General features: G+C 50.5%; 7 protein-coding genes across 9 annotated transcripts; 4 read left to right on the forward strand and 3 right to left on the reverse strand.

Annotated features, from left to right (window-relative positions):
- The first annotated feature begins 625 nt into the window (after positions 1–625).
- LOC9662875 (patellin-6) lies at positions 626–3143 on the forward strand. Its single transcript, XM_002990566.2, has 4 exons — positions 626–2062; positions 2142–2266; positions 2336–2480; positions 2598–3143. The coding sequence occupies exons 1-4, from the start codon at positions 917–919 to the stop codon at positions 2850–2852; spliced, it is 1671 nt and encodes a 556-aa protein (XP_002990612.2). The 5' UTR covers positions 626–916; the 3' UTR covers positions 2853–3143.
- Positions 3144–5441: 2298 nt separating this feature from the next.
- Positions 5442–6623, forward strand: LOC112342508. 2 transcript variants are annotated; one of them, XR_002990993.1, is made up of 4 exons: positions 5442–5684; positions 5741–5838; positions 6223–6319; positions 6390–6623. XR_002990993.1 is itself a non-coding variant. In XM_024664450.1 (4 exons), exons 1-3 carry the CDS (start codon positions 5467–5469, stop codon positions 6307–6309), a joined length of 417 nt encoding a protein of 138 aa, XP_024520218.1. In that variant the 5' UTR covers positions 5442–5466; the 3' UTR covers positions 6310–6319; positions 6390–6623. The 2 variants fall into 2 exon arrangements, 1 of the variants encoding a protein (XP_024520218.1); XM_024664450.1 differs by having other exon boundaries at positions 6209–6319.
- Positions 6624–9763: 3140 nt separating this feature from the next.
- Positions 9764–11344, reverse strand: LOC112342492 (pentatricopeptide repeat-containing protein At4g02750-like). Its single transcript, XM_024664416.1, has one exon. The coding sequence runs from the start codon at positions 11342–11344 to the stop codon at positions 9764–9766; it is 1581 nt and encodes a 526-aa protein (XP_024520184.1).
- Position 11345: 1 nt separating this feature from the next.
- LOC9662877 (putative hydrolase C777.06c) lies at positions 11346–12943 on the forward strand. Its single transcript, XM_002990567.2, has 9 exons — positions 11346–11588; positions 11661–11796; positions 11858–11985; positions 12030–12177; positions 12232–12337; positions 12398–12456; positions 12516–12551; positions 12634–12743; positions 12818–12943. Exons 1-9 carry the CDS (start codon positions 11347–11349, stop codon positions 12873–12875), a joined length of 1023 nt encoding a protein of 340 aa, XP_002990613.2. The 5' UTR covers position 11346; the 3' UTR covers positions 12876–12943.
- An 85-nt stretch (positions 12944–13028) lies between these two features.
- LOC9662631 (purple acid phosphatase 7) lies at positions 13029–15216 on the forward strand. 2 transcript variants are annotated; one of them, XM_024664445.1, is made up of 9 exons: positions 13029–13408; positions 13477–13680; positions 13797–13953; positions 14019–14150; positions 14229–14368; positions 14463–14591; positions 14647–14714; positions 14777–15017; positions 15093–15216. In XM_024664445.1, exons 1-8 carry the CDS (start codon positions 13340–13342, stop codon positions 14970–14972), a joined length of 1095 nt encoding a protein of 364 aa, XP_024520213.1. In that variant the 5' UTR covers positions 13029–13339; the 3' UTR covers positions 14973–15017; positions 15093–15216. The 2 variants fall into 2 exon arrangements, with proteins under 2 accessions (XP_024520213.1, XP_024520212.1); XM_024664444.1 differs by lacking the exon at positions 15093–15216 and having other exon boundaries at positions 14777–15050.
- Positions 15026–16973, reverse strand: LOC9662632 (oxysterol-binding protein-related protein 4B). Its single transcript, XM_002990621.2, has 5 exons — positions 16338–16973; positions 16189–16285; positions 15825–16116; positions 15553–15655; positions 15026–15487 (listed from the first exon to the last, which is right to left on the reverse strand). The coding sequence occupies exons 1-5, from the start codon at positions 16833–16835 to the stop codon at positions 15233–15235; spliced, it is 1245 nt and encodes a 414-aa protein (XP_002990667.2). The 5' UTR covers positions 16836–16973; the 3' UTR covers positions 15026–15232.
- Positions 16974–17397: 424 nt separating this feature from the next.
- Positions 17398–21489, reverse strand: LOC9662878 (ubiquitin-like modifier-activating enzyme 1). The gene is made up of 12 exons (XM_024664451.1): positions 20134–21489; positions 19909–20079; positions 19532–19829; positions 19354–19469; positions 19008–19291; positions 18888–18954; positions 18595–18828; positions 18404–18532; positions 18228–18353; positions 17981–18169; positions 17800–17919; positions 17398–17731 (listed from the first exon to the last, which is right to left on the reverse strand). Exons 1-12 carry the CDS (start codon positions 21457–21459, stop codon positions 17513–17515), a joined length of 3279 nt encoding a protein of 1092 aa, XP_024520219.1. The 5' UTR covers positions 21460–21489; the 3' UTR covers positions 17398–17512.
- Between the last annotated feature and the right edge of the window lie 185 nt (positions 21490–21674).

Here is a 21674-nt window from a genome sequence, read left to right on the forward strand (position 1 = left end):
CAGGAGACAAAGGAGGATTTGTCCAGGCCTTTGGGGCTGACGAAGGGCGGCGATCATCCCCACAATGGGGAGGGGATGGATGAGAAGAGAATTTTTCCAACCACCAAATGTCGCGATACCTTTCCCTTGCCACAAGCTGGCAGCCTTGTCGGCATGCGTGTTTAGCTGGCTTGTCTTTGTCCCATTGCTTACCAAGGCCAGCCATATCCATGGGCCGCGTAATGTGGATGCCAGCCCTAATCCGGCGCATATTCTCCGGACGTGAATCATAAGATAATAGAATATGCGCTTGATGCCAGATGGGCATACACATGGGTGGGGGGTCATGGGTACGGCCGGCAAAGGTGCTTGGGTCCCACGTATGGCTGGACGCCATGTGGCCGCACACGCGACATGCGTCATGCGGGGCGGGTCATTCCATTCTCCCCCACCATGTGCGTGGGTGGCATGGCCATGGCCATGGCCATGCGCATGCACGCCATTGGCTGGCATTGGCGGCGGGGCCCGTTGGCCACCTCATGCCACCCTTGCCAAGAAGAAAAGAACGGGCGGAATGGTAAAAACAGACAGGCCAAGGAGTGGAGAGGATGGGTAAAAAGTGGAATAAAATAACAGACAGGCGCTGTGGAGGATCCGAGGTAAATAACGCCGCCGTAAATTTGGAGGCTGCATTGGCTATGAAAATGAATGAACAAGGGGTTGCAGCATTGAAGAACAGGGACAGCGCCGAGGAATAGCCGACGACGAAACTCCTCCAAGAGATTTTGGATTCGATCGATCGGGGATCAAGGGCGAGAGTGGGGATTTCTTCTCCTCAACCCTCTCAATTGGGAGCTTAATTTGCAGTGTAGTGTGAGTTTGTGAGAGCGTGGAGAGTGTGAGAGAGTGTGTGGGGAGGGAATATAGTCAATCATAGATGGCGGCAGAGGACGTAACAGAGGTCACTAAATCGCCAGAGCCTGTCGCTCCTGCCGAGGAGCCTGTGAAGGAATCGTCTCCTCCGGAAGCTCCGGCTCCAGCTCCTCCAGCGCCAGCAGGGGAGGCGGTGGCCAAGGAGGGAGAGGAAGCTCCAGCCAAGGAAGGAGGAGAGGAGGCTCCAGCCAAGGAGGAGGGCGGCGATGTAGCGGCGGCCAAGCCGGCAGCGCCACCCAAGCCGCCCAAGCCCACCAAGGAGGAGCTGGAGAAGAAAGCTCTCGAGGAATTCAAGCTCAAGGTGGCCGAGGCGATCAAGGCCAACGCTTTCGTGCCGCCTCCTCCGCCACCACCGCCCAAGGAAGAGCCCGCCAAGGAGGAGGAGCCCAAGGAAGGAGTTGCCAAGGAGGAGGAGCCCAAGGACGCCGCCGCCGCCGCCACCACGGAGGTGGCGGAGACGAAGAAGCTGGATGAGGAAGCCGCGGAAGAGAAAGCTCCCGAGGAGCCTGCGCCAGCGCCAGCGGCGGTGGAATCGAGCGAGAAAGCGGTAGAGCCGGCGGTAGAGCCAGTGGCGGCACCACCAGCGGCGGAGGAGAAGATCGAGGAGGAGCCCAAGGCGGCGGAGGAGCCGGAGACGCCGCCCGAGGACGTGTTCCTGTGGGGGATCCCGCTGCTCCACACCGAGGGCGACGAGCGCACGGACGTGATCCTGGGCAAGTTCCTCAAGGCGCGCGACTTCAAGGTCTCGCAGGCGCTGGCGATGCTCAAGAACTGCGTGCTGTGGCGCAAGAGCTTCAAGGCGGACGAGATCCTGGACGAGGAGCTGGGCGCCGACTTCGATGGCATGGCATTCATGTTTGGCGAGGACAAGGAGGGGCACCCGGTGTGCTACAACGTGTTTGGCGTCCTCCAGGACAAGGATCTCTACTCCAAGGTGTTTGGCGACGACGCCGCCAGGTTCCTGCGCTGGAGGGTCCAGCTCCAGGAGAAGGGCGTCAAGATGCTCAAGCTGGAGCCGAGCACGCCCAATGCGCTGCTCCAGGTGATCGATCTCAAGAACGCGCCATGGCCGGCTAAGAAGGTGCGCAGTGTTCTTCTCAAGGCGATCAGCCTCCTCCAGGACAATTACCCCGAGCTGGTCATCAAGAATGTGAGTATCATCCTCTTCCTCGCAAGATCTCTGTTTGCTCACTCAATTTGGCCGATCGATCGATCGATCGATCTCGCAGGTGTTCATCAATGTTCCATGGTACTACAGCGCCGTCTTCTCGCTGCTCAGCCCCTTCCTCACGCAGCACCAGAAGAACAAATTCGTGGTCACGCGGCTGGGCAAATCGACCGAGGCATTGTTCAAGTAAGTTCCTCTCTCTCACTCGATGCGAGTTCTCCGGGATTGATCTGGAATTTCTGGATTGGAATCCAGGCTGATCTCGCCGGAGAAGGTCCCCATCCAGTACGGTGGATTGGGCAGGGCCGGGGACGACGAGTTCTCGGGCGCCGACGCACCTGTCACGGAGCTACCAATCAAAGCCGGGGAGAAGAAGACGGTCGAGCTGGCAGTAACCACGGTGAGTACCACGGTTCACCGCATATGCGTGGAATATTCCCCCAGCGCGAATATTCACCTGCGGGGTTTGGAATATTCGTCCGGATTTGAAAAATCTCACCCTTTGTTTTTCTAACAGGGCGGATCAAGCATCACTTGGGACTTGGTGGTGGTGGGGAGCGAGGTGAGCTATGGCGCCGAGTTCCAACCGGATCAGGAGGGCGGCTACACGACGATCATCGAGAAGACGAAGAAGATCTCGGCGCAATTAGAGGAGCCCATCCGGAACTCGTTCAAGGCGTCGGAGCCCGGCAAGGTGGTCCTCTCCATCGACAACTCCTTGTCCAAGAAGAAGAAATCGGTGGTCTACAGGCACATTGTCAAGGCTGCGTGAGTGGCAACAGCAATCGGAACAGCGATAACACTCGAGGGCGGGCGGACGATTTTAGTTTACCAGCGTACAGATCGGATCTTGCGGGAGTTTTTGGGGCTTTCTTCTCTCCTTTCTCACTCTCTCACTCTTCTTTCTCTTCTCATCATCTCTTCTCGATCCTCCTTCCTTCCTTCTTCAAAAGCGTTTGAGACTGGTACTCTTATGTACAGCAGGGATCAAGCTGGTTGTGTGAATGTCTTACTTAGAGAATTCTTTGGTTGAATGATAATGGACAGATTATAACTTTTCTTCTCTTCGTGCTTCCCGTTCGCTGCCACGCCAAGCAACAGCGTCATTGCCCAAAGCTTGGAAGATTCGGTTGGAGGCACATTGAATTCGTGACTGGCTGGCTGCTTCGCTGCGGGCCAAGAGCGCGAGAGTGCGCGTGTGATCGCTGGCCGGTAGGATGGTGTGCCTCGCTGTTCTGCTGGCTTTCTTGGTGTCCTTGACAAATAAATTTGCTGCTGGCGGCACGACCCAAGGCACGAACTTGCAGCCAGAGTTTTTAAATTTGCTTCTTCGCTGGTGTCTCGTTCGATTGATTGCTATGGCTGGTGCTGGAGGCGATCCTGGTCCTGCGATCAAGATCCACTCATTCATTCATTCATTCATGTGCGTGTTTGTGGGCGTGTTTTTGGCGCAGGCATCTGGTGTTTTGTGTGTCCCCCCTTCACCTCTTTAAGAAGCTGTGGAAGTTGGGGGCGGTTTGGTCAGCAACAAGAGCAGCAGGGAGGCAGGGCAGTGGTGCTGCAGTCCAAGTCTATCCATGTCTCTTCCAGGATCTCCACTCCAGTTCCCAGCCTATAGGTGGTGGAAGCGGCTAAGGCAACAGTGAGTCCATGTGCGTTTATGGCGCTTGCTTGCTTGCTTGCTTGCCTGCCTGCTTGTCGTCCTCTCCTCTCGCCAGTTTGAACACTGGAATTCGCGCTCGTGGTTAAAAAGTCATTTTTAAGAGTGGTGATCTGGGTGGCATCACAATCTACAGTGCTGTGGGCCACCTTTCAACTCTCATTTGAACTTGTTTAGACCTTTCTAAAAACTTTAATTTATTCTTTCTCAAATTGCGTTATTTAATTTTTCTCCTAAAGTTTTTGTGATAAGTAATATCTATATTTTAATACAAGAGCATCACTTCTAAATTTAGTTTATATATAAATATTTTCTTAAAATGTATAGTTTTTTACTATTAATGTTTTCTAAGCTAAGCATGTAACACATTAAAAGTGAATATAAATTCTTGAAGCAATTTGGAGTGTATGTGTAGGATGAAATGTAAAGATTATGAGACAAAAAATTGGTTTTCTTGCAAATTAAATTCAGATGATAAGCTGATACACAGAGCTGCTCATAATGTCAAGTACGGTAAGCTTGATGAAGATTGATTTCTCATCCAAAATCTATTAAACCCACTGCAGGAAAAAGAGTATTTTTTACACTTACTCATTTCCTTCAGCTTTTATCCACTCATCATTTTGTTGTTCCTACTCAGCTATAGTTTCCATGGTTCTTCTCGGTGCAATTTATTTGTTTCACAAAGGACTTATGGTGTCTTCACCAATGTCAATTTCTTCAACAAAAAAGAATCTGCATTGGGTGCTTTTCAACTTTGACAATCCTGCCCACTGGGAAAAACTAGTTGCTGGCAAGACTGTGATAAAAAAAATTCGAACATTGCACCTAGACTTATATGAGTCAAGGCTCAGTGTTATAGTTGCAGAACAAATATCTCACCTGGAATTCTACGTGTCAAGGCTGGGTGTTATAGTTCTCAATCAACACCCTCACATCACAATCCATATGCCCTTAAACCATGATATAATTCATGCACGAAGGTGGTCTTGTCAGGATGGCCACTGTGGTGCCTTGGTTTGGCAAACCATTTTGATTTGTTCAAAAAGTCCTGTAAGTTTTATTGGAGGAGCCCTCTGAACACGTTCCATATTATAGTAGGATAGTGGAGTTTGCAAAACCAGTGCATGGAACTCTATGCCTCGTTTCATGTGGCAGCGGCTTTGATGATAGTGACCAGTTTGTGGTCTTGGAGCTGCATGGCGGAGAGTGAAGGATCTGGTGCTTGTGGTATGTGAATTGCTGGCCAAGCAAGGGTTCAAGCAGCATCCAGGCTGTATTGCAACGACGATTAACCCTTCATCTGTGAGTTCTTGGCGTGTGTGTGTGTGTGTGTAAGAGAGAGAGTTTGGAGTGTAATTCTAAAATCATAGAAAATTTGCTCAGCATAAAGTGTTTAGTTGGTAAAGTGTTTTTGATTTATATATTATCTCATCACAATTGACGCATTGTTTAGTAAGAATGGAATTAAGGGAGCTAGAAATGCCATTTTGATTCTTGCCCAAACATGCATATCACATGTTTCAAATTTCTTTTCTCTCTCACAACACTGTGCGAGACAATAAAATTTTATTAAAATATTTCAGTAAAACATAGTTAAAGAAATGACAATTACCCCTCCATCCGACGGCTGGCATTGGCTGGATCTATATTATTATAGATAAGTTGCCAGTAACAAGCTCCATCCGAGACTGACCAGGATCTGTTGGGGACGCCTTGGCCAGTGATGCCCGGCGAGGAGTATGTAGACAAGGCCGTGGAGGTTTTCCGCGTTCCTGGCCATCACTTGTGCCTCCGACTCCACTATGGCGCGAATGCATCCAGCACCCGTTTGTCGCTCGTCCAGTGCTCCGGCTGCATGCCAGGTACTCTGCGTCGGATGAGTGCGCGGAGAGGATCTCAATGGTTGTCATCAGCTTCGGCTTTGGCGGAGAAGGATGAGAGGTAGAATTTCTCCCCATTTCTTTGCAGCTGTTTATATTCTTCTGTGTCTTCGTCAGGATTGAGCTTGTGAGCAATGGTCGGCCTGTTCACTGGGAATCTAGCGTATGCGCACTGGCCAAAGTTATGGTGGTACGATGGGATCCAAATCATGGTGGTGAGGGCCTCGATCAAGTTTGCTTTTGTTTTCATGTCTGTCCATCCAACTTTCTTGTCTGCGTGACCAACACTCACGATTTCTTGCCACCATGCCTGGAGTTCAGTGCCATCCCGGACTGAAGCATGTAGAAAGTGTCTGCGTAGTCTGTCACCCATTGCTTCAATGCACTCCAGATGTTCAGTCCATCCACTGCATAAGAGTTTCAAGCTAGAAATCCCCTTTCCTGGCGATCAAGTCAACTGGAAGTCCCTCTTGGTCGAATCTCCACAGCGATCCATAGATGACAGCACTCAGTTCTATGGAGTACTTTCCCGTCGTGATGATTCCTGATGCATTGATCAGTGCTTGGCGAGCTTTGAAATTGAAGTGCGGAATCAGCAGGAGGTAGATTGGATGAAGAATGCTCAGCTGCCTGTGCGTAGCAATTTTAAACGGTTCCATGACGGCATGCATCCTCAGCCTGGATGAGAGCGATCAGGTACGCATTGCTATATATTTTTTATATAATTCTTGGATTCCTCGGGTTTTTTTACTTGATTTAATGGCAGCACGTGGAGAACAAACACTTTGCGTCGGTACGAGCTTTGTCTTTCTTTCCTTTTTATTTCTTTCGTTTTCGGTTTTTGAGGAGTGGCTCCAAGCGATTCCTACCTGGTGGCGAAGTTCCAGCGGTCCAGACTCCCAGTTCTAAACGAAACCTGAACACTGTCAATTTGTGATGTGTACAATGGAAAAATCCGAATCATGATCATCTTCAGCTAGGCCTTGTTGATAAAATATGGTGTTGGCCAGTCTTAGCCAATTTTCTTGACCGCCATTGTTCTCAACCATTATTTCTTAGGGATTGCTAGACTAATTTATCAAAGTTAAGCATATGCAACCATAGTTCATAGAGAGGAAACAAATATAGAACAAGAGCTTTGCCTAAGCAGTTTTTCTACTTTTACTTCGAAGATCAGCCAGATCAAACAACATCTCCTCGTTGGTGGCATTGGCTCTGATCTTGTACATCTTGCACAATGATTGAAGACGTTTGCGCTTCACCCTACCATCTGCAATGTCACGGATCTTTTCCAAGTCGTCCAGCTCGCTTCTATCACACACCAAGTCCCTCTTCCAATATTGGAGCTTTTCTTGGACAAGTGACTTCTCCGGTGGATCTTCTAAAGCTTCCTCGGACTCTATGCAGCCGAGAGCCTCCTCCCAAGTCCCTGGCAAGTTCACATCTAGAGAAACCACATCCATCTCGTGGCTCATCTCTTCTACATAAGGACTTCCAGACACCGGTACGGCCACCTTACACTGCACAATCCCTGGTAAAGAAAGAAACTGTAACTTCACATATCTTGCTCATATGAAATCACTCACCTCTGATAGCTTTCTGAGAAACCTTTCTAGATGATCGGTACTTCTGGAACTTGAAGCCGCGATAAGAATCCGGGGGTAAAAAGAAAACCAGCAGAGTTTCATCGTTGTCGGGGTGGCCGCTGTTATAAAACAGCTCTCTCCAGGCTTTCAGAGCCTGCTGCGCCTTGATCGTAGCCTCGAGAACGGGCTTGTGGTCAGTACAAGCAACGGTAACCTGTCCCAGCGTGCGTGGTAACAGCACAAAATCAAACACCGCATTGTTCTTTCGAAGTGGCCTCCACATATACTTAATCGCATCCTCACCTGCAGGGTAGAAAGGAGGAAATCAATAAATAAATAAATCAGATACTAACCAGCTGCGACCAAAGTGTCTTCCAGATCACCTTCGTAATATCGTAGAACAAGACCAGGGCCGGAAGGAGATGCTACCAGAGCCTTTGGCTCACCTTGGCGATTTGCACACTCGTATTTAAACTGGAACTTGAATTGCACGTCGACACATCTGGTATGGTACCAGCGCAGGCAGGTCCCGCACTGGATCCACGAAACCGTAACATCCGCGCTTGGATCCTCGGTTTGGGAACAACGTTGGCAGTGAGCAGTGTCAACCTATAGCATGCAAAATAAAACATTCAAATGGTAAAAAAGCACCATCGGCATCACCATAATTTGTTGTGACAACGCCTGCCCGATGACATATTGCTCGAAAACGAAGCCTCTCAGGGCTGAGTACTCGCTGAACGGCTGAGAAGCCTCAAGAAAGCTGCGGATCTTGTCCACGTCGGTTCTACACAGGTAGCCAGCGTAGAGATTGGCCACCTTCTCCGAGCAAAACGTGTACTGAAACTCTCTGAAACCGGTGCCAGGCGTGACATTGAAGTGGAACAAGCGCCAAGATATGTCCTTGGCATTGTGAGAGCTCTGTAGGATCAACGATAAATTCTTGAGTTTGGTATTCGCCAGGCACTTCATCACGTCCGAATGGAAGTATTTCTCCGTTAGATTTCGCACCTCTTGATCCCAAACATGCCGCGGGATGCCACCGTACCAGGCGAACACTAAATCAGCAGCTTTGACCTTCAACCTTACATCGTTTGCGTCGTTACCCGTCATCTTGTTCGCCGCCGAGTTCCACACAGCGAGAAGCAAACCAAACTCCCCCCTGTCCCATGGTGGCAGATAGAACGTATAGGTCAGGCGAACTTTCCTGATATCCTTCGTATTCGTGTCGTCTGGCGATGCCGCCACAAGCGCTCGGTTGCCAATGGGTCGGTCAGGATAGACCCTTTGGTCGATCAGATGGAAGGTAACTGCCGGCGATTGGATAACGTCGAACGGATACTTCTTCTTTGGCACCACCCGAAGATCCCCGCTGCCACGAAACTCCCACACCCAGACACCAGTCTCATAGAGAAGTATGGACTCTGGATTGTCAATCCCGGTCCGGATGATGAAGTACCAGAGAAACGCCGACTTGCCCACGCCGGAATTGCCATTCAAATGGCACAGGGCGAACTCGCGTGTAACAAGCTCTGATACAATCTCTTTGTAGAGCGCATCGAAAACATCTCTTACGAACAAGATATGAGAAGACATGGCTGCCAAACTGACACATGCCTTTGGGAGCTCGATTACCGCGCCTGCCGCATACCAATCTGCCGTTTTTCCAACAATACCCCCCCACCATTCGGCCGCCGCCACCATTGCGCTTGCGATAGGGCTTAAAGAATATTCCTGGGTTTTGCTCGGTTTGAGAGGATTCCAGGTTTTGCTTTTTTCAAGCCAACCAAAGCCATATAAAATTCTTAATTTTTTAATTTAATTTGCTTGCTCTTGTTAGTCAGCCTTTTGAATTGGATCTTATTGTGAGCTTGGAAATCGCAGAAGGAATGCAAAGATTAGTGAAAAATCACAGAAAAGAGGCAAAAGTCAATAAGAATCAATGAAATATTGTCTGTTGCATCCAGCAATGTTTAGTTTGTTTGATGGTAGTGTTATAACTTTTAGTGTATCTATTAAAAATTAGTCAACTGAATATTTATAATTTATAAACACAAGATTAAATGGGATGGTTTGATTCCCATTGATTACTAGCTACTAACCACAACCTTGGCATCACTCTCTTAAGCTTGACAAGTAATTCTTGACCCTCTCCCACACCTCATCATCCTTGACAATAGCATACCCTTTGCTCCTGCAATCCTTGATACACCTTGACTTGCTCCTCCTTACCACCCAAGAAGAAGACAAAGTAGCATAGTCACAACTCAAAGGCAGCTTCAAGGCAGCGATTCCCATGGGCTGCTGCCCCAGATCAAGCACATCCCCCTTTTGCAGGGCCTCAACAGGCGCCTTGACTATAATCAACCTCCTCATCGTTGTGGGGGGATGCAGAAAGCTATCCATCGACTTCTGGATCATCCTTCCTTCCACAGATTCAGTTGTTAGATTGAAGTTTAAAAAATAAGAACAATTCATTTTTCATTCTCTTCCCACCACCTCATCTTCCAGCATTCATCCTGTTCATAGCGAAGCATAGCATGGTCATGTTTAATCAAGAGGGTTCTTCACTTGTGCACATGTTGGAAACAAGAATATATGGCGCTCCACTCGTTGAATCAATGTCCAATGCCTCCTTCAAGAATCTGCCCTTGCGAACCAGGAGCGACTGCCAATCAATCAGCCCGGGGACATACGGCATGCTAGTCACAAGGTCAGCGGCACTATCTAGATGCCCAACACGACCCAGGAGATCAGTCATGCAGCAGAAGATTTCCTTGGTTGGATTCATGGCACGATCCATTCCCATGGAGCAAAAACATGCCCATCCCGAGCGCAAATCTCCAGCGTGACTACATCCGTGAAGAATGCTTAGAAAAGAGGTCTCATCACATTGGATTGCCTCCAAATCCATGACTTTGAGGAGCTCCAGGCTCTGCAAGTACTGGCAATTGCTTGTGTACGCGTTGAGCATTGCATTCCAGGAGATTGTATCACGCTCAGGCATCGCGGCAAGCACAGCTCTAGCGTGGTTTAGAAGCCCCCTTCTCGCGTAAGCTGACAGCATCGCGTTCCACGCTGCCACATCGCGCAGGGGCATCTTCTGGAACAAATACTTAGACTCCTCCAGATGCCCTTCCACGGCATATGCATTGATCATTAGCGTCCAAGAAACGAGATTTCTCTCCGGGATTGTATCAAAAACAAATCTTGCTTCTTCCACCTTTCGATGCAGTGCATAAGCGTCTAGAAGAGCGTTCCAAGAGACTAGATCCCGCTCGCGCATTTCCAGAAACACGCTTCGTGCCTCTTCTGGATGCCCCGACTGGGCATACCCGGAGATTAGAGTGTTCCACGACACAAGGCTCCACTCGGGCATATGATCAAAAAAGATTTTAGCTTTGCCAAGGTTATGATTTGCGATGTAGCCCGAAAGCATTGAGTTCCACGAGAACTGGTCCCTTCTCGGCATGGCATCAAACAGAGCTCTGGCTGCTTCGGTGTGTCCATGCCGGGCATTTGCCGCAATCAAGGTCGTCCATGAAATCACGTCCCTCTCCGGCATCTTATCAAACAGTGATTTCGCGCGAGCCAGCTGACTATTGCGAGAGTAGATTCCCAGCATGGCATTTAACGACACCACATTCCACTCGATCATAGCGTCGAAGATCTCTTGAGCCCTCCCAAGCTGCCCCGCAAGGGCAAATGCCGAGAGGAGTGCGTTCCACGATATGAGATTCCTCTCCAGCATCTGGTCAAAGATGCCCTTCGCGCTCTGGATGAATCCATTCCTGGCATACGCGGAGAGCATCGCATTCCAGGGCGCGAGCGTCCATAACGGCATAGCATCAAAGAAACGCTTGGCGCTCTCCAGATGCCCATTCTGGGCAAATGCCGAGAGCATGAGCACCCAAGAGAAGCTATCCCTGTTGCTGATCCACCCAAACACGCGGGCGGCATCGTCCACGCTCCCGCATTTTCCATACATTTGCAGCAGAAGATTCGCCACATAGGTGTCCGATCTGAGCGTGCGATGCGTCGCGAGAACCTGCGCGTGGATCTGCTTTGCCGCGGACAAGGTCCGGCACGACGAGATGCGATCGAGGCAGGCATTGCGATCGAAACTGGAGCTCATGAATGCCAGGCATGGTAAAGTTCTACTCCCATTTTCTTGGAAGCCCTAAAGACCAAGATTCTTCGATGGAGGCGATGGCGAATGGAGGAGCGGTGGCGCGCGATGGCTCCGAGCTCATAGTTTTAGGATCTGGATCTTCCACGGGAGTTCCAAGCCCGGTGTGCTTGCTGCGGCCCAGCGATCCGCCGTGCGCCGTGTGCCACAAGGCCATTGCCTTGCCTCCACAGATCAACAAAAACTATAGGTGTGTTCGTTGTTCTTCTAGTTTTTCTTTTTTTGTCGTTTTTTGGCTAGAAACATTCACTTGGTCGATCAGATCCAATCCTTCCTTGCTCATCAAATTCTTGCATGGTGATGGGGAGCTGCGATTCATCCAGATTGACGCTGGCAAGCATTTCAAGGAGCAAGTTCTTCGCTGGTATTTGCCGAACAAAGTTCCCAGGCTCGATGCTGTGAGTTCTCGCGTTCTTTTCTTCTTTGCTCCTTCTCCAGTTTTTATTTCTCGTTTGCTAGATCCTTTTGACACATGAGCATGCTGATGCAATGCTAGGCCTTGACGAGATCCGTGGCGTGCAACCGTATGATTCCTTGAACCGGATCAAGCCATTGTCTTGTTTCTTGTCTCAGGAAACCATGGACAGGTAACGTAAGTTTCGTCGCGAATAGTCTAACATCCTTGGCGCAGTGTAGCTGAGAAGTTCCCATACCTTGTCCAGAAAGGTGTCAAGGAGGGGCAGGAGATCCGGCGAGTGACGCAGCTGAACTACAAGATCGTCCAAACTTCCTGCGATGCGCCGTTTGATGTGGAGGGCCTCGAGTTCACTCCGCTACCAGTTAAGTTCTCTCGCGCTGCCAGTGTTCTAGCTTATGTTTCTCTCTTCTAACAGGTAATGCATGGAGAAGACTATCTCTGCCTTGGATTCCTCTTTGGACGGAAGTCCAGAGTGGCTTACATCTCAGATGTATCGAGGATTCTACCCGAGACCGAGCAGCGTAAGCTAGATGATAATATTCTAGTGCTCTTTCCACTCAGATAATTTGTCTATGCTGTAGTGATCTCGCAAGAAAGTGGAGGACAAGTTGATCTGCTTTTCCTCGACACCTTGTACAAGGTAAAGTTTTGATCTTTTCCTTGCCGGAGCGTTTTTTAATGCTTCGATCGATACCGCAGAAGGACAAGCACAACACACACTTTTGCTTTCCTCAGGTAACTTCACAGTAGCAGTAGCAGTTTTTCTCACACAAGCTTTGGATTTGTACGCTTGCTAAGAATTCATGCATTCTCGCAGAGCCTGGAGGCAGTGAAGCGAATCCGCCCCAAGCGCGCCTTGTTTGTAGGCATGACTCACGAATTCGACCATGAGCTCGACAACGAGTTCCTCGCAAACTGGTCCAAGACGTAAGCGCGTTTTCTTCTTTGGCATTCGTTTTCTTCGCGTGATACAAGCAACCGTTTGGGGTGATGGATTTCAGCGAGGGAATAGACGTCCGCCTGGCCTACGACGGCTTGCGAATTCCAATCGATCTCTAGAAAAAAGAAAACGCCAGCGCCATCGCTCGCAAGTTACGAATTTTTCAACCAGATTCATTCGATCGTTCGCTCGCTCGTCTCCCTTTAAATTCATTCCATTCTTTCCATTCATTGTTGGAAGCTCCGCCAGCCAGTGAATGTGAAGCAAGATACAAGCCGTCCGTTCTGGCGGCCATCCGACGGCTGGTGTCAGTGGATATGCCCGCGAGGATATTCGAATCGGCATATACCTAGACACAGGCAACAGAAAATTTGGTCACTATATAACCGTGTGGGACTTCCATCTCCAATGGTGGTACGGTCGTGTACCTCATTTCCAAGTAGCCGCGGTTTGATCGCGAGGGTTCTTGTCAAGCGCGCCTTCTATCCATCGATCGATCGATCGGCTTAGCTAAGGTGTGGCTGGTGCCGCGCGCGCAGCTCAACGATCGATTGATCGCGTCGCGGGCGATATTTCGAGCAAAATGGGAGCCGGCGATGACTATCGCCACGCTAGCGACGAGGAGGAGGCGCTCATTGTCTCCAAGACGAGGGTAAGTAGCGCGATAGATGCGATCGGGCATGCGGCATTCTAATGTGGGTGTGGATTTTGATTTACTAGGAGGAGCTGCGAGCTAATGATTCCAGGAGATTCTGGATCGTGGTGTCGCTGCTGCTGCTCGTCTCGGTTCTAGGTCTGGGCTTGCTTTACTCCAGGGCTGGAGGAGGGATCATCACCAGGCAAGAGGAGTTCCCCTTAAATTTCTTGGTGATCGGTGATTGGGGAAGAAATGGGTTCTACAACCAGTCTCTTGTTGCTAGTCAGGTACCGTTTTTTTTTCTCCCTCTTTTGTTCTTCTTTCTCTTGTTCTTCTTTTCAGTTTTCTAGCTTTGCAAGGATTGTTCTTGCAGTGTACTGATTTGTTTCTTGTGGTTTCTCAGATGGGCCGAGTTGGCGAGCTCCTCGATATCGATTTTGTTATCTCGGTCGGTGACAACTTCTATAACACCGGACTAACCGGTGTTAAGGATCCAAAGTTCACGACCTCATTCAGCAGGATTTATACTGCTCCCAGCCTACAAAAGCCGTGGTACACAAGTAAGACTTTTCCATCTCTTCTAGAACTTGGAACAAATTTCTTATGTTTCGTCTTTCCTCGGCAGTTCTTGGCAACCACGATTATATGGGAGACGCTCTGGCGCAGCTTGACCCGGCCATGACACAGCGTGATTCGCGTTGGTATTGCAGGCGAGAGTTTGAGCTGCGAAGATCACTGTGTGGAAGTCTCAACACAGGTAATCGTCAAACTTTGCTTTTCTTTGTTAAGAACACCTGACAAAAAGCTTTAAACACCTTTTGGTCGCTTGTGGCAGGAGCCTGTGAGTCCTCCGTGGACTTGTTCTTCATTGACACGACCCCCTTCATTGACGAGTATTGGATGCCAAATGCAACTCAAACATTCGATTGGCGAGGATTGGCACCACGCCAAGAACAGCTCCGCTCACAAGTCGAGGCAAGCGACGCAGCTTTCACGTAGCATAGGAACTCGTCCAGTAGCTTCTCCTCTCGATTTCTTTTCTAACTGTCTTCCGGGTTGCTTCTTCCAGCGGCTCGACAGATTGCTGGCGTCGTCTCGAGCAACATGGAAGATCGTTGTTGGCCACCACACGATGCACAGCTTTGGACGCCACGGCGACTCCGTAGAACTCCTCGACCAGATTCTACCCGTATTGGAGGTAAACAATTTCTCCATTTCCTTGACTCTTGCTTACTCAGGACTTCCTTCTCCAGGCTCACGACGTTGACGCATACATAAATGGCCACGACCATTGTCTCGAGCACATAAAACACTCGGACAGGTACGCATATGATCTTTCCATTCCCGCGGATCATTCATGTTCGGTATGGCTTGTCTTTGCAGCAAGATCACCTTCATCACCAGCGGCGCGGGCTCCAAATCCTGGCAAGGAATCCGCCCCGCCACAGTTGCGAACGGCCTGCACTTCGCCTACGATGGCCAAGGCTTCGTCTCGGCTTCCGTGGGGCGCAGCTCGTTTCTGCTAGAGTTCTACGACGCATTCGGGAACGTGTTGCATACCACGCATCTTAGAAAGTAGAAGATCGTGTCTCTGTATGAACAAGGTGCGAGTCTTGTATACAAGGTGGGAGATGGAAGAAAACTCTTTTGTTCTTGATGAAAGCTTGGAACTCACAAAGATCATCCCTGGCTTTTCCAGATCTTTCCGCGAGCTTGGTTTTCTGGCCTAGTTTATCCACACGAAAAGAGATAGTGAGAAAGCTCAAGGGCGACGAAAAGAGAGTGCTTGGCCGGCGAGAAGCTCAAGGGCGAGTTTCCACAGCTCGGCTGGCGAGAAGCTCAAGGAAGAGGAACTACGAGTGGAGCTGGAGGAACAGGCTGCTCCGGATGCTGCCACTCCCAATCGCCAGTCTCGGCGGACAGCGTAAAGAACTTTGGGCTCCACTTGATCCCCAAGGCCTGCCTCTCCTTGCGGAGCGCTCGCTGCGATTCCTCCACGCAAAGCTTGGCCGCCCGAGCCTTGTCCACTTCTCTCGTCAAGATCCCCTCGGACACACCGCTCCACACGAGCGTCGACTCCATGGGTGATATTGCCTGTGGCCAACTTTGCGTTAGAGCAAGCTATGGCTAGAGGAAGAAGAAGAGGAAGAGTTTCTTACGTTGAGGTTCTTCACTTGTGGAGGCCGGAGCTTCCCGACCACCGCCCTCGCATCATACAGTGTGCTCGTCGTGCCACTGGAGCTCTCCTTGAGATAAACAAACCTGGAATTCGCGAGAGGAAGAATGGCGTGAGAAAGAATCGAGGAAAGAAAAGAAGAATGGAATTCGCGAGAGGAAGTAAGAAAGAAGAGAAGAATGGAATTCGCGACGAGAGGAGGAACAGCTTGAGTAAGAACAAAGAAGAGAAGAATGCGAGTGATTTTCTACTCACTGGTCCCAATTGCCATGGATTTCATAGAGCGTGTTCCCGGTGTTGGTGTCCCAGACCTTGCCACCGATCCTCCTGCTCGAGCCGTGTAATCCAAAGAATCCCTTGTTCTTGTACACGACCGTGGCCTTGAGCCCCGTCTCGGCGCAGCTCACCGTGGTAGAGCCGCTCCAATCCGTGCCGGGCACGGGCAAGAACCGGAACCCCAGCTTGGGCGAGGTCATCTCGTAGGATTCGCCGTGCCGCGCGAGCTTGAGGAGCCTGCGGCCTTGGATCGTGATATCGACGCCGCTGCCTGGAAGATCGAGCAAGAAAATGCATAAGAAATCCGGGATCCAAATCGCGCAAAGAGAGATCGCGATCGCACCATAGAACCTGGGAGACGCGTGGTGCCAGAATCGGAGCTGGAATCCCTTCTTCTCGTTCGTGGCATAGAGCGCGCTCACGGGCGGATGGTGAGAGACCTAAAAAAATGGACGAAGCATATTAGAGGATATTCGCGCTTCTTCTTCTCACCTGTTCTAGGAGGACATTGAGATCGCCCACCGAGGCGTGGTGTGTCTCGCCCAGGATGGGGTTGTACGGCGCCTTGCCAAAGTGGGGCTGGCGAGTGGCGGAGATGTGCCATCGCAGGGCGTGGAGGAAGCGATCCATGGGCGTGGCGGCGTCGGCGCATTGGGAGAGGATGTCCTGGGTGAAGCAGTAGACCATCTCGCCGTAGAGCTGGAGCTGCGACTTGGGGAAATTGAGGTGGACGGGCACCTGGAAGCGCGAGAGGTCGGCGCCCATGCCCTTGAACAGATCCAGGTAGCGCCCGATCCCGCCAATCCTCGACGTCGCCGACTTGGCATCGTCCCCGCCGGGCGACGAATCCGACGCCTCCAGCTGCAGTGGCGGCGTGAGAACCGGCATTCTCGGGCGTGGGCGATCTTCGGCGGCAGGGGCTGGATCGTGATCGGTGGCTTGCTGGAAGAATCCCAGGAGGCCCATGCTACTGCACAGCTCCAGCGACATCCGTGCGCGGGATGGGATAACGTTTCCGCGCACGAGCTATAGAGCTTGCAAAGGAAGAAAGATCGATTTCAAACGATCAATCGCGGGCGAGAGAGAGGAAGAGAAGCAATACCGGGATAGCTGGAATTCTGTGGGAATTTATCCTCAGGGCGACCCAGAGGTCCAAGAGACCTGATATAAAAACAGGGAGAGAGAGAGAGAGAGAGAGAGAGAGAGAGAGAGAGAGAGAGAGAGAGGCAAACAAGGGAAGGCGACAATAGGGCCAATTTGCGGTCACAAGCAAAGACGAGAACCCTCGATCGCGATCAATTTGATCACGGTGTTCCTGGCGATGCCAATCAAGTGGCTATCCAAGTTACCGCGTTACTGCCAGCGTGGCTGTCCAGCGCGGAATTCCGGCGCTACGTGGCGCGAGCTGCGCCCGTCACAAGTGGCACTTTTAGGGCTCTTTTGGCGCTTTCTTCTTCCTCTTTCTGCGCTTTCTTCTTTTACATGGAGCTCGCATGAACAGATCCTCTGCTTGATCGTATTGGGTTTTCTGGTGGGCATGTGAGCGCTGCGATTGCGAGAATTTTTTCCTCTGATCGATCGATCTGGGCGATTGCGATCGGATGTTTATTCTAGAGAGTCACGAAGAACAGGGGCTGTACAGTGTTTTTCTAGAGGCGTAGCGCTAGCTATCGCACTTTGACTATAACGTCAGGCACCTCGACATCGTTGCCGTCGGCGTCTGTACAAGAGACTGAGAAGACGAGCTTGGTTTCCGTGGGTGGCACGGCCACCTTGCCGACGCTTGTCACCAGATCCAAGAGCGTCACTGGAAACCTGTCCTGGAGCTTCTTCCGCGGCAGAAACTCCGCGTAGAGCAGGCTTTTGCCGTAAGAAACCATTGTGATCTGGAAACGCACGAAAGAGAAGACAAACGTGAGACGAGAGCGGGCGGCAGGGAACAGTGGTGGCTTACTTCGAGGCCCTGCTGTTGCTTGAAGTTGAGCAGGAAGCTTTCCAGGGGCATCCCCACGCAATCCATCTCGAACTTGTCCCACAGTGTCCAGTTGAGTAGGCCACCTTGCGATCGTGCAACCTGGAAACGTAAGCAAAGTCGTGAGCACGCAAGTTGGCTAGCTAGGAAATGCGTAGAGTACCGTATGCTCGAATGCTTTCATAGGTTGAGCGAAGCAAAAGAGTGGAACTGCCAAGTTGAAGTAGGAGTGCCTATAGTCACTCAGCGGCTTTTGCAGCAAGAGCTTGTAGAGCTCGAGACAGATCAAACCACCCACAACTGATGTGGACGTGATTATTGCAGGGATAATGCCGCCCCCTATCAATCTCGCCTGCAAAAAAAAGTATACTTTTCTGATGAACAAAGAAGAAAAATGTACGAAAACCGACCTGTAACTTGGTACTTAACGGGATACCGTAGTTGTGTGCTCTTAGATTTGCAGCAGCTGCAATGAAATCGGCATGGAAGTTGTGTTCGTCATCTTTCTCAAACTCTAACGGTGTGAGGCGATAACCCTGTAGAGAAAACAAGTGAGTGTCAGACGCAAAAGAGAAGTTTTGATTACCACAAGACTAGGAGGCGTTGGGAGCTCTTGAAGGATGGCTTCGCAAGCAGCGGTAGCATCACTGTCATCTTGACCCCTGCGTTGAGGATTCCGAACCTCACTGTCACTAACAGCAATTTTGATTCCTTCCTAATAGTTTCAAGTGTAAATGTGAATACACAAGAAAGAGCAGGAGATTAAGCGAGGTTTACCTTGGGCTGGAAGTGCGGAACAGCAACTCTTTGTACGATATCCACAAAGAGCGAATGATCACGGCAACCCTTCAGGCCATATACGGTGGCCTGTAGATTCGCGGCCGCGATAATAAAATCCATGTGTAGGGGGTCCGAAGGATGGAAAGCCAAGGGCGTTGGGATTCGCTTCGTGCCACTCCAAAAAGGAGTGCCCGCTGAAGTTGTCATTCCAGCCGGGAAGTTATACAGCAGCTGCATGCAAAGTCTCCAAGTTAAAAGGAAAGAAAAACAAAGAAGTTTACGGACAATACCTGCTTGATATTGTTGGTGAAAAGCTCTTCAAACTGAAGACGAGCCCATTGCACACAAGCATCAAAGCTGCAAACAAACATGTCAATCCATGGCGCACGAAGAACTCGGAAAGCGAGTACCTCAATGGTCTTTGTAGCACGAGAGCGTCCCTCAGAGTTTCGAGGATGGGAAGCCTCGTCGATGCAGGTGATTTCCGCATAGAGTCCTGAAAATCTCTCTTTGAAAGGTATGAGTTCACATCCACCGGCCGCTGTTTGAACAGCGCTTCAAAAGTTTCCACGGCCCACTTAAGCGTATGCTCAGGTGCATACGGGAAGTTTTTCAAGGTACAGATTGGGAACTCTCTGTGCTCTGGTGGATCTCGAGTGGACGCATACATCTCCGACTGGAAAGGCACAAAGACCTGCGCATAACAGTGTCTGTAAAATAACAATAGGCCTTAAGCTGTTTGTTCGACTGTATTACCTGAACGCTACCTTTGGCTCCATGCTTTCCCCCGTCAATCAGAGGCCTTCTATAGTTTACGCAACGCATGTCAATGTACAGCCTCGACGTAGAATTGTCCACAGCAGATATCACTCCTGCATGACACCGACTTTTCACGTTAGTAGAAACGATAAACCAAAGTATATAACTAGCTCACCAGTCATCGACTCAAAGAACGAAGTGTCAAAAAGGCTCTCTGATGAAGCATCAAACTTTTCTTGTAGTGCGTGAATCTGAGCAGCAGGATTTATCCTTCGTAAAGCTCTTGCTGCTGTCGGAGTTTTGGGTCTGTCTAAGTCGTCTATATGGTACAAAGCTTGATCTACTAGATTTGCCTTGGACACAGAATCCATGTCCGTCATAACAATGCGCCCACTAGTTCCACAACCCACACCCATCAAAACAAGATTTTTCAAAACCTCGGAGCCTATTCCTCCAGCTCCCACAACCAGCCACTGAAACAGAAAAAACAAAAAACACAAGGACAGAGCATGTCAGCCAAATGCAAAGGACAAAACGGTCTATACAGCAAACCTGCGAAGAGCTAAGCTTTTGCTGAAACTCTCGGCCAAAGAGCGCCGCCTGGGAATCATACCGTGATCCCAGCGGGGTGCGTTCTTCCAAAGACGAAGACTTAAGCGGCAAACACTCCGTTGCATCAAAGTAAAACCACTGATGCACTGGCATAAAAACCTTGGACAAAGCCTGCAAAAAGGAACGGAAATCAGCAACCAACTTTGTCGGAAACTGGAACCAAACCTTGATGGCTTCCTGTGCAGCTATGCCTCCAGTGATGGCCACGATGGGACAAATCTCCACAGAACCTCCCTGTGCTACCAGCTTCACTAGTTCCTCGTCCAGCCCGGACGTCCCATCTCTTCTTCCTGCACCTGAATCCGATGAGCAAGCTTCCTCGTTCGCGCTACTAGAGCTGTCGGCATCTCTCTTTCCCGTGGCCGAGGAGGAAGTCACACCAGACTTGGAACGATCCAAGTCGGGAGTTTTGCACGAAAAATCTCCATTCTCTTGCAGCGAGCCGCCGGGGGAAGCCCGAAGCCACATTTCTCTAGCCAGCTTCACCACCTCCTCGGCATCAGCATCCTCGAGAGTTGAGCCAGCTCCCGTAGAAGACAACCCGTGCTGCCTCTCGTACTCGTCCGCGGCTTGGAACGCAATGTGGAGGCATGGTGTCCGGCCTGCCTTTGCCGGATCGCTGATGCAAAACTCCGGCGAGTTGATGGACTTGTCCATCGGAAGAAAGCTCATCTTCTTCACAGGCCTCTTCTTGTGGAAGTATCCCCCGGACACATACCTGTTGAATCCCCGAGTATCCTCCGGGATGGTGAAGGAGCAAGAGCCCGTGACCGTGACTGGATACGAAGCCCTGTGGTTGAGCTCCTCCATCCCAGAGATCCCACTAAAAACCACCTCGTCCCCGTCTTCCAGGCCGTGCCTTTGCTCCTCCACCACTGTGACAGTCGCTGGAGAGTCCTGCGTAATGCCCTCGACCAGCACGGGCGAAACAGGCTCGCCGGTCTCGTCCAGCACGGAGAAACACTCTCCCAGGTCAACGAAGACGAAGGAGAAGACCCCCCGAGAGATGGCGGCGACGAGCATCACCCCGGCCTCTCGGCACATCCGGTTGACGTGAGCGATGTAGGGGAGAGTCCCCATGGTGACGACAAGGAGCTGGAAGTCCTTGAGCGAGCTCTCCAGCGCGGCCTCGGAGATGGCTATGGCGTCCACGCAAGGGCTGAGCTCTCGCAGAGTCCTGGCCGTGGCCACTGCTCTGTTCGACCCGACATCGCCCTCTTTGAGCAGCATCTGGCATCCCAAATCCTCCACGCACACCGTGCCTTCGTCCACCAATCCCACGCTGGCGACGCCCGAGAGCGCCAGGTTCTTGGCGACCTCGGCGCCCATGCCGCGGCAGCCCAGCACCAAAACTCTGCTGCTCGACAGCCACTCCACGGCCTTCCTGCCAATGCTGTGCATCAATCGCGAGTAGAGTACCTCGTCCATGGTGTCCGACACCGTCGACGCCGGGCGGCCGACCCCGACGCGATCCAATTCCATGGTCACCATCGCCGTGCTCTCCTCCAAACCCTAAATCCTCCTCTGCCCTAAATCAGTTACCTTTAAGAACTTTTAACCATAAACCTCTAGGTTTTAAGTCTTGGTAATTAAAATATCCGTTATATTAATATTATTCTTATTTTATTTATTATTACTTTTATTTTTTATAATAAGAAAACTTTTTTTTTTTTTGCCTTTTTATGTGTTTAACCTCATTTTAATTT

This window comes from Selaginella moellendorffii, unplaced genomic scaffold, assembly GCF_000143415.4.
Source record: "Selaginella moellendorffii unplaced genomic scaffold, v1.0 SELMOscaffold_110, whole genome shotgun sequence".
NCBI classification, from domain to species: Eukaryota; Viridiplantae; Streptophyta; class Lycopodiopsida; order Selaginellales; family Selaginellaceae; genus Selaginella; species Selaginella moellendorffii.

What these genes read in the sequence shown, in the direction of transcription:
- LOC9662875 (XM_002990566.2), top strand. Translation starts at nt 917, where the DNA reads ATGGCGGCAGAGGACGTAACAGAGGTCACTAAATCGCCAGAGCCTGTC. An exon ending in CCGAGCTGGTCATCAAGAAT is followed by an intron (nt 2,063 to 2,141) that starts GTGAGTATCATC and finishes TCGATCTCGCAG; the next exon opens with GTGTTCATCAATGTTCCATG. An exon ending in TCGAGCTGGCAGTAACCACG is followed by an intron (nt 2,481 to 2,597) that starts GTGAGTACCACG and finishes TTTTTCTAACAG; the next exon opens with GGCGGATCAAGCATCACTTG.
- LOC9662877 (XM_002990567.2), top strand. Translation starts at nt 11,347, where the DNA reads ATGCCAGGCATGGTAAAGTTCTACTCCCATTTTCTTGGAAGCCCTAAA. An exon ending in CAGATCAACAAAAACTATAG is followed by an intron (nt 11,589 to 11,660) that starts GTGTGTTCGTTG and finishes TTGGTCGATCAG; the next exon opens with ATCCAATCCTTCCTTGCTCA. An exon ending in AAGTTCCCAGGCTCGATGCT is followed by an intron (nt 11,797 to 11,857) that starts GTGAGTTCTCGC and finishes CTCGTTTGCTAG; the next exon opens with ATCCTTTTGACACATGAGCA.
- LOC9662878 (XM_024664451.1), bottom strand. Translation starts at nt 21,459, where the DNA reads ATGGTGACCATGGAATTGGATCGCGTCGGGGTCGGCCGCCCGGCGTCG. An exon ending in CTGCACAGGAAGCCATCAAG is followed by an intron (nt 20,080 to 20,133) that starts GTTTGGTTCCAG and finishes TCCTTTTTGCAG; the next exon opens with GCTTTGTCCAAGGTTTTTAT. An exon ending in CAACGCCTCCTAGTCTTGTG is followed by an intron (nt 18,354 to 18,403) that starts GTAATCAAAACT and finishes TTTTCTCTACAG; the next exon opens with GGTTATCGCCTCACACCGTT.
- LOC9662631 (XM_024664445.1), top strand. Translation starts at nt 13,340, where the DNA reads ATGGGAGCCGGCGATGACTATCGCCACGCTAGCGACGAGGAGGAGGCG. An exon ending in AGCTCCGCTCACAAGTCGAG is followed by an intron (nt 14,369 to 14,462) that starts GCAAGCGACGCA and finishes TGCTTCTTCCAG; the next exon opens with CGGCTCGACAGATTGCTGGC. An exon ending in AGATTCTACCCGTATTGGAG is followed by an intron (nt 14,592 to 14,646) that starts GTAAACAATTTC and finishes TTCCTTCTCCAG; the next exon opens with GCTCACGACGTTGACGCATA.
- LOC112342492 (XM_024664416.1), bottom strand. Translation starts at nt 11,344, where the DNA reads ATGAGCTCCAGTTTCGATCGCAATGCCTGCCTCGATCGCATCTCGTCG.
- LOC9662632 (XM_002990621.2), bottom strand. Translation starts at nt 16,835, where the DNA reads ATGTCGCTGGAGCTGTGCAGTAGCATGGGCCTCCTGGGATTCTTCCAG. An exon ending in ATCCATGGCAATTGGGACCA is followed by an intron (nt 15,656 to 15,824) that starts GTGAGTAGAAAA and finishes CGCGAATTCCAG; the next exon opens with GTTTGTTTATCTCAAGGAGA. An exon ending in CACAAGTGAAGAACCTCAAC is followed by an intron (nt 15,488 to 15,552) that starts GTAAGAAACTCT and finishes AGTTGGCCACAG; the next exon opens with GCAATATCACCCATGGAGTC.
- LOC112342508 (XM_024664450.1), top strand. Translation starts at nt 5,467, where the DNA reads ATGCCCGGCGAGGAGTATGTAGACAAGGCCGTGGAGGTTTTCCGCGTT. An exon ending in TTGGCGGAGAAGGATGAGAG is followed by an intron (nt 5,685 to 5,740) that starts GTAGAATTTCTC and finishes TGTCTTCGTCAG; the next exon opens with GATTGAGCTTGTGAGCAATG. An exon ending in ATGGGATCCAAATCATGGTG is followed by an intron (nt 5,839 to 6,208) that starts GTGAGGGCCTCG and finishes TTGAAATTGAAG; the next exon opens with TGCGGAATCAGCAGGAGGTA.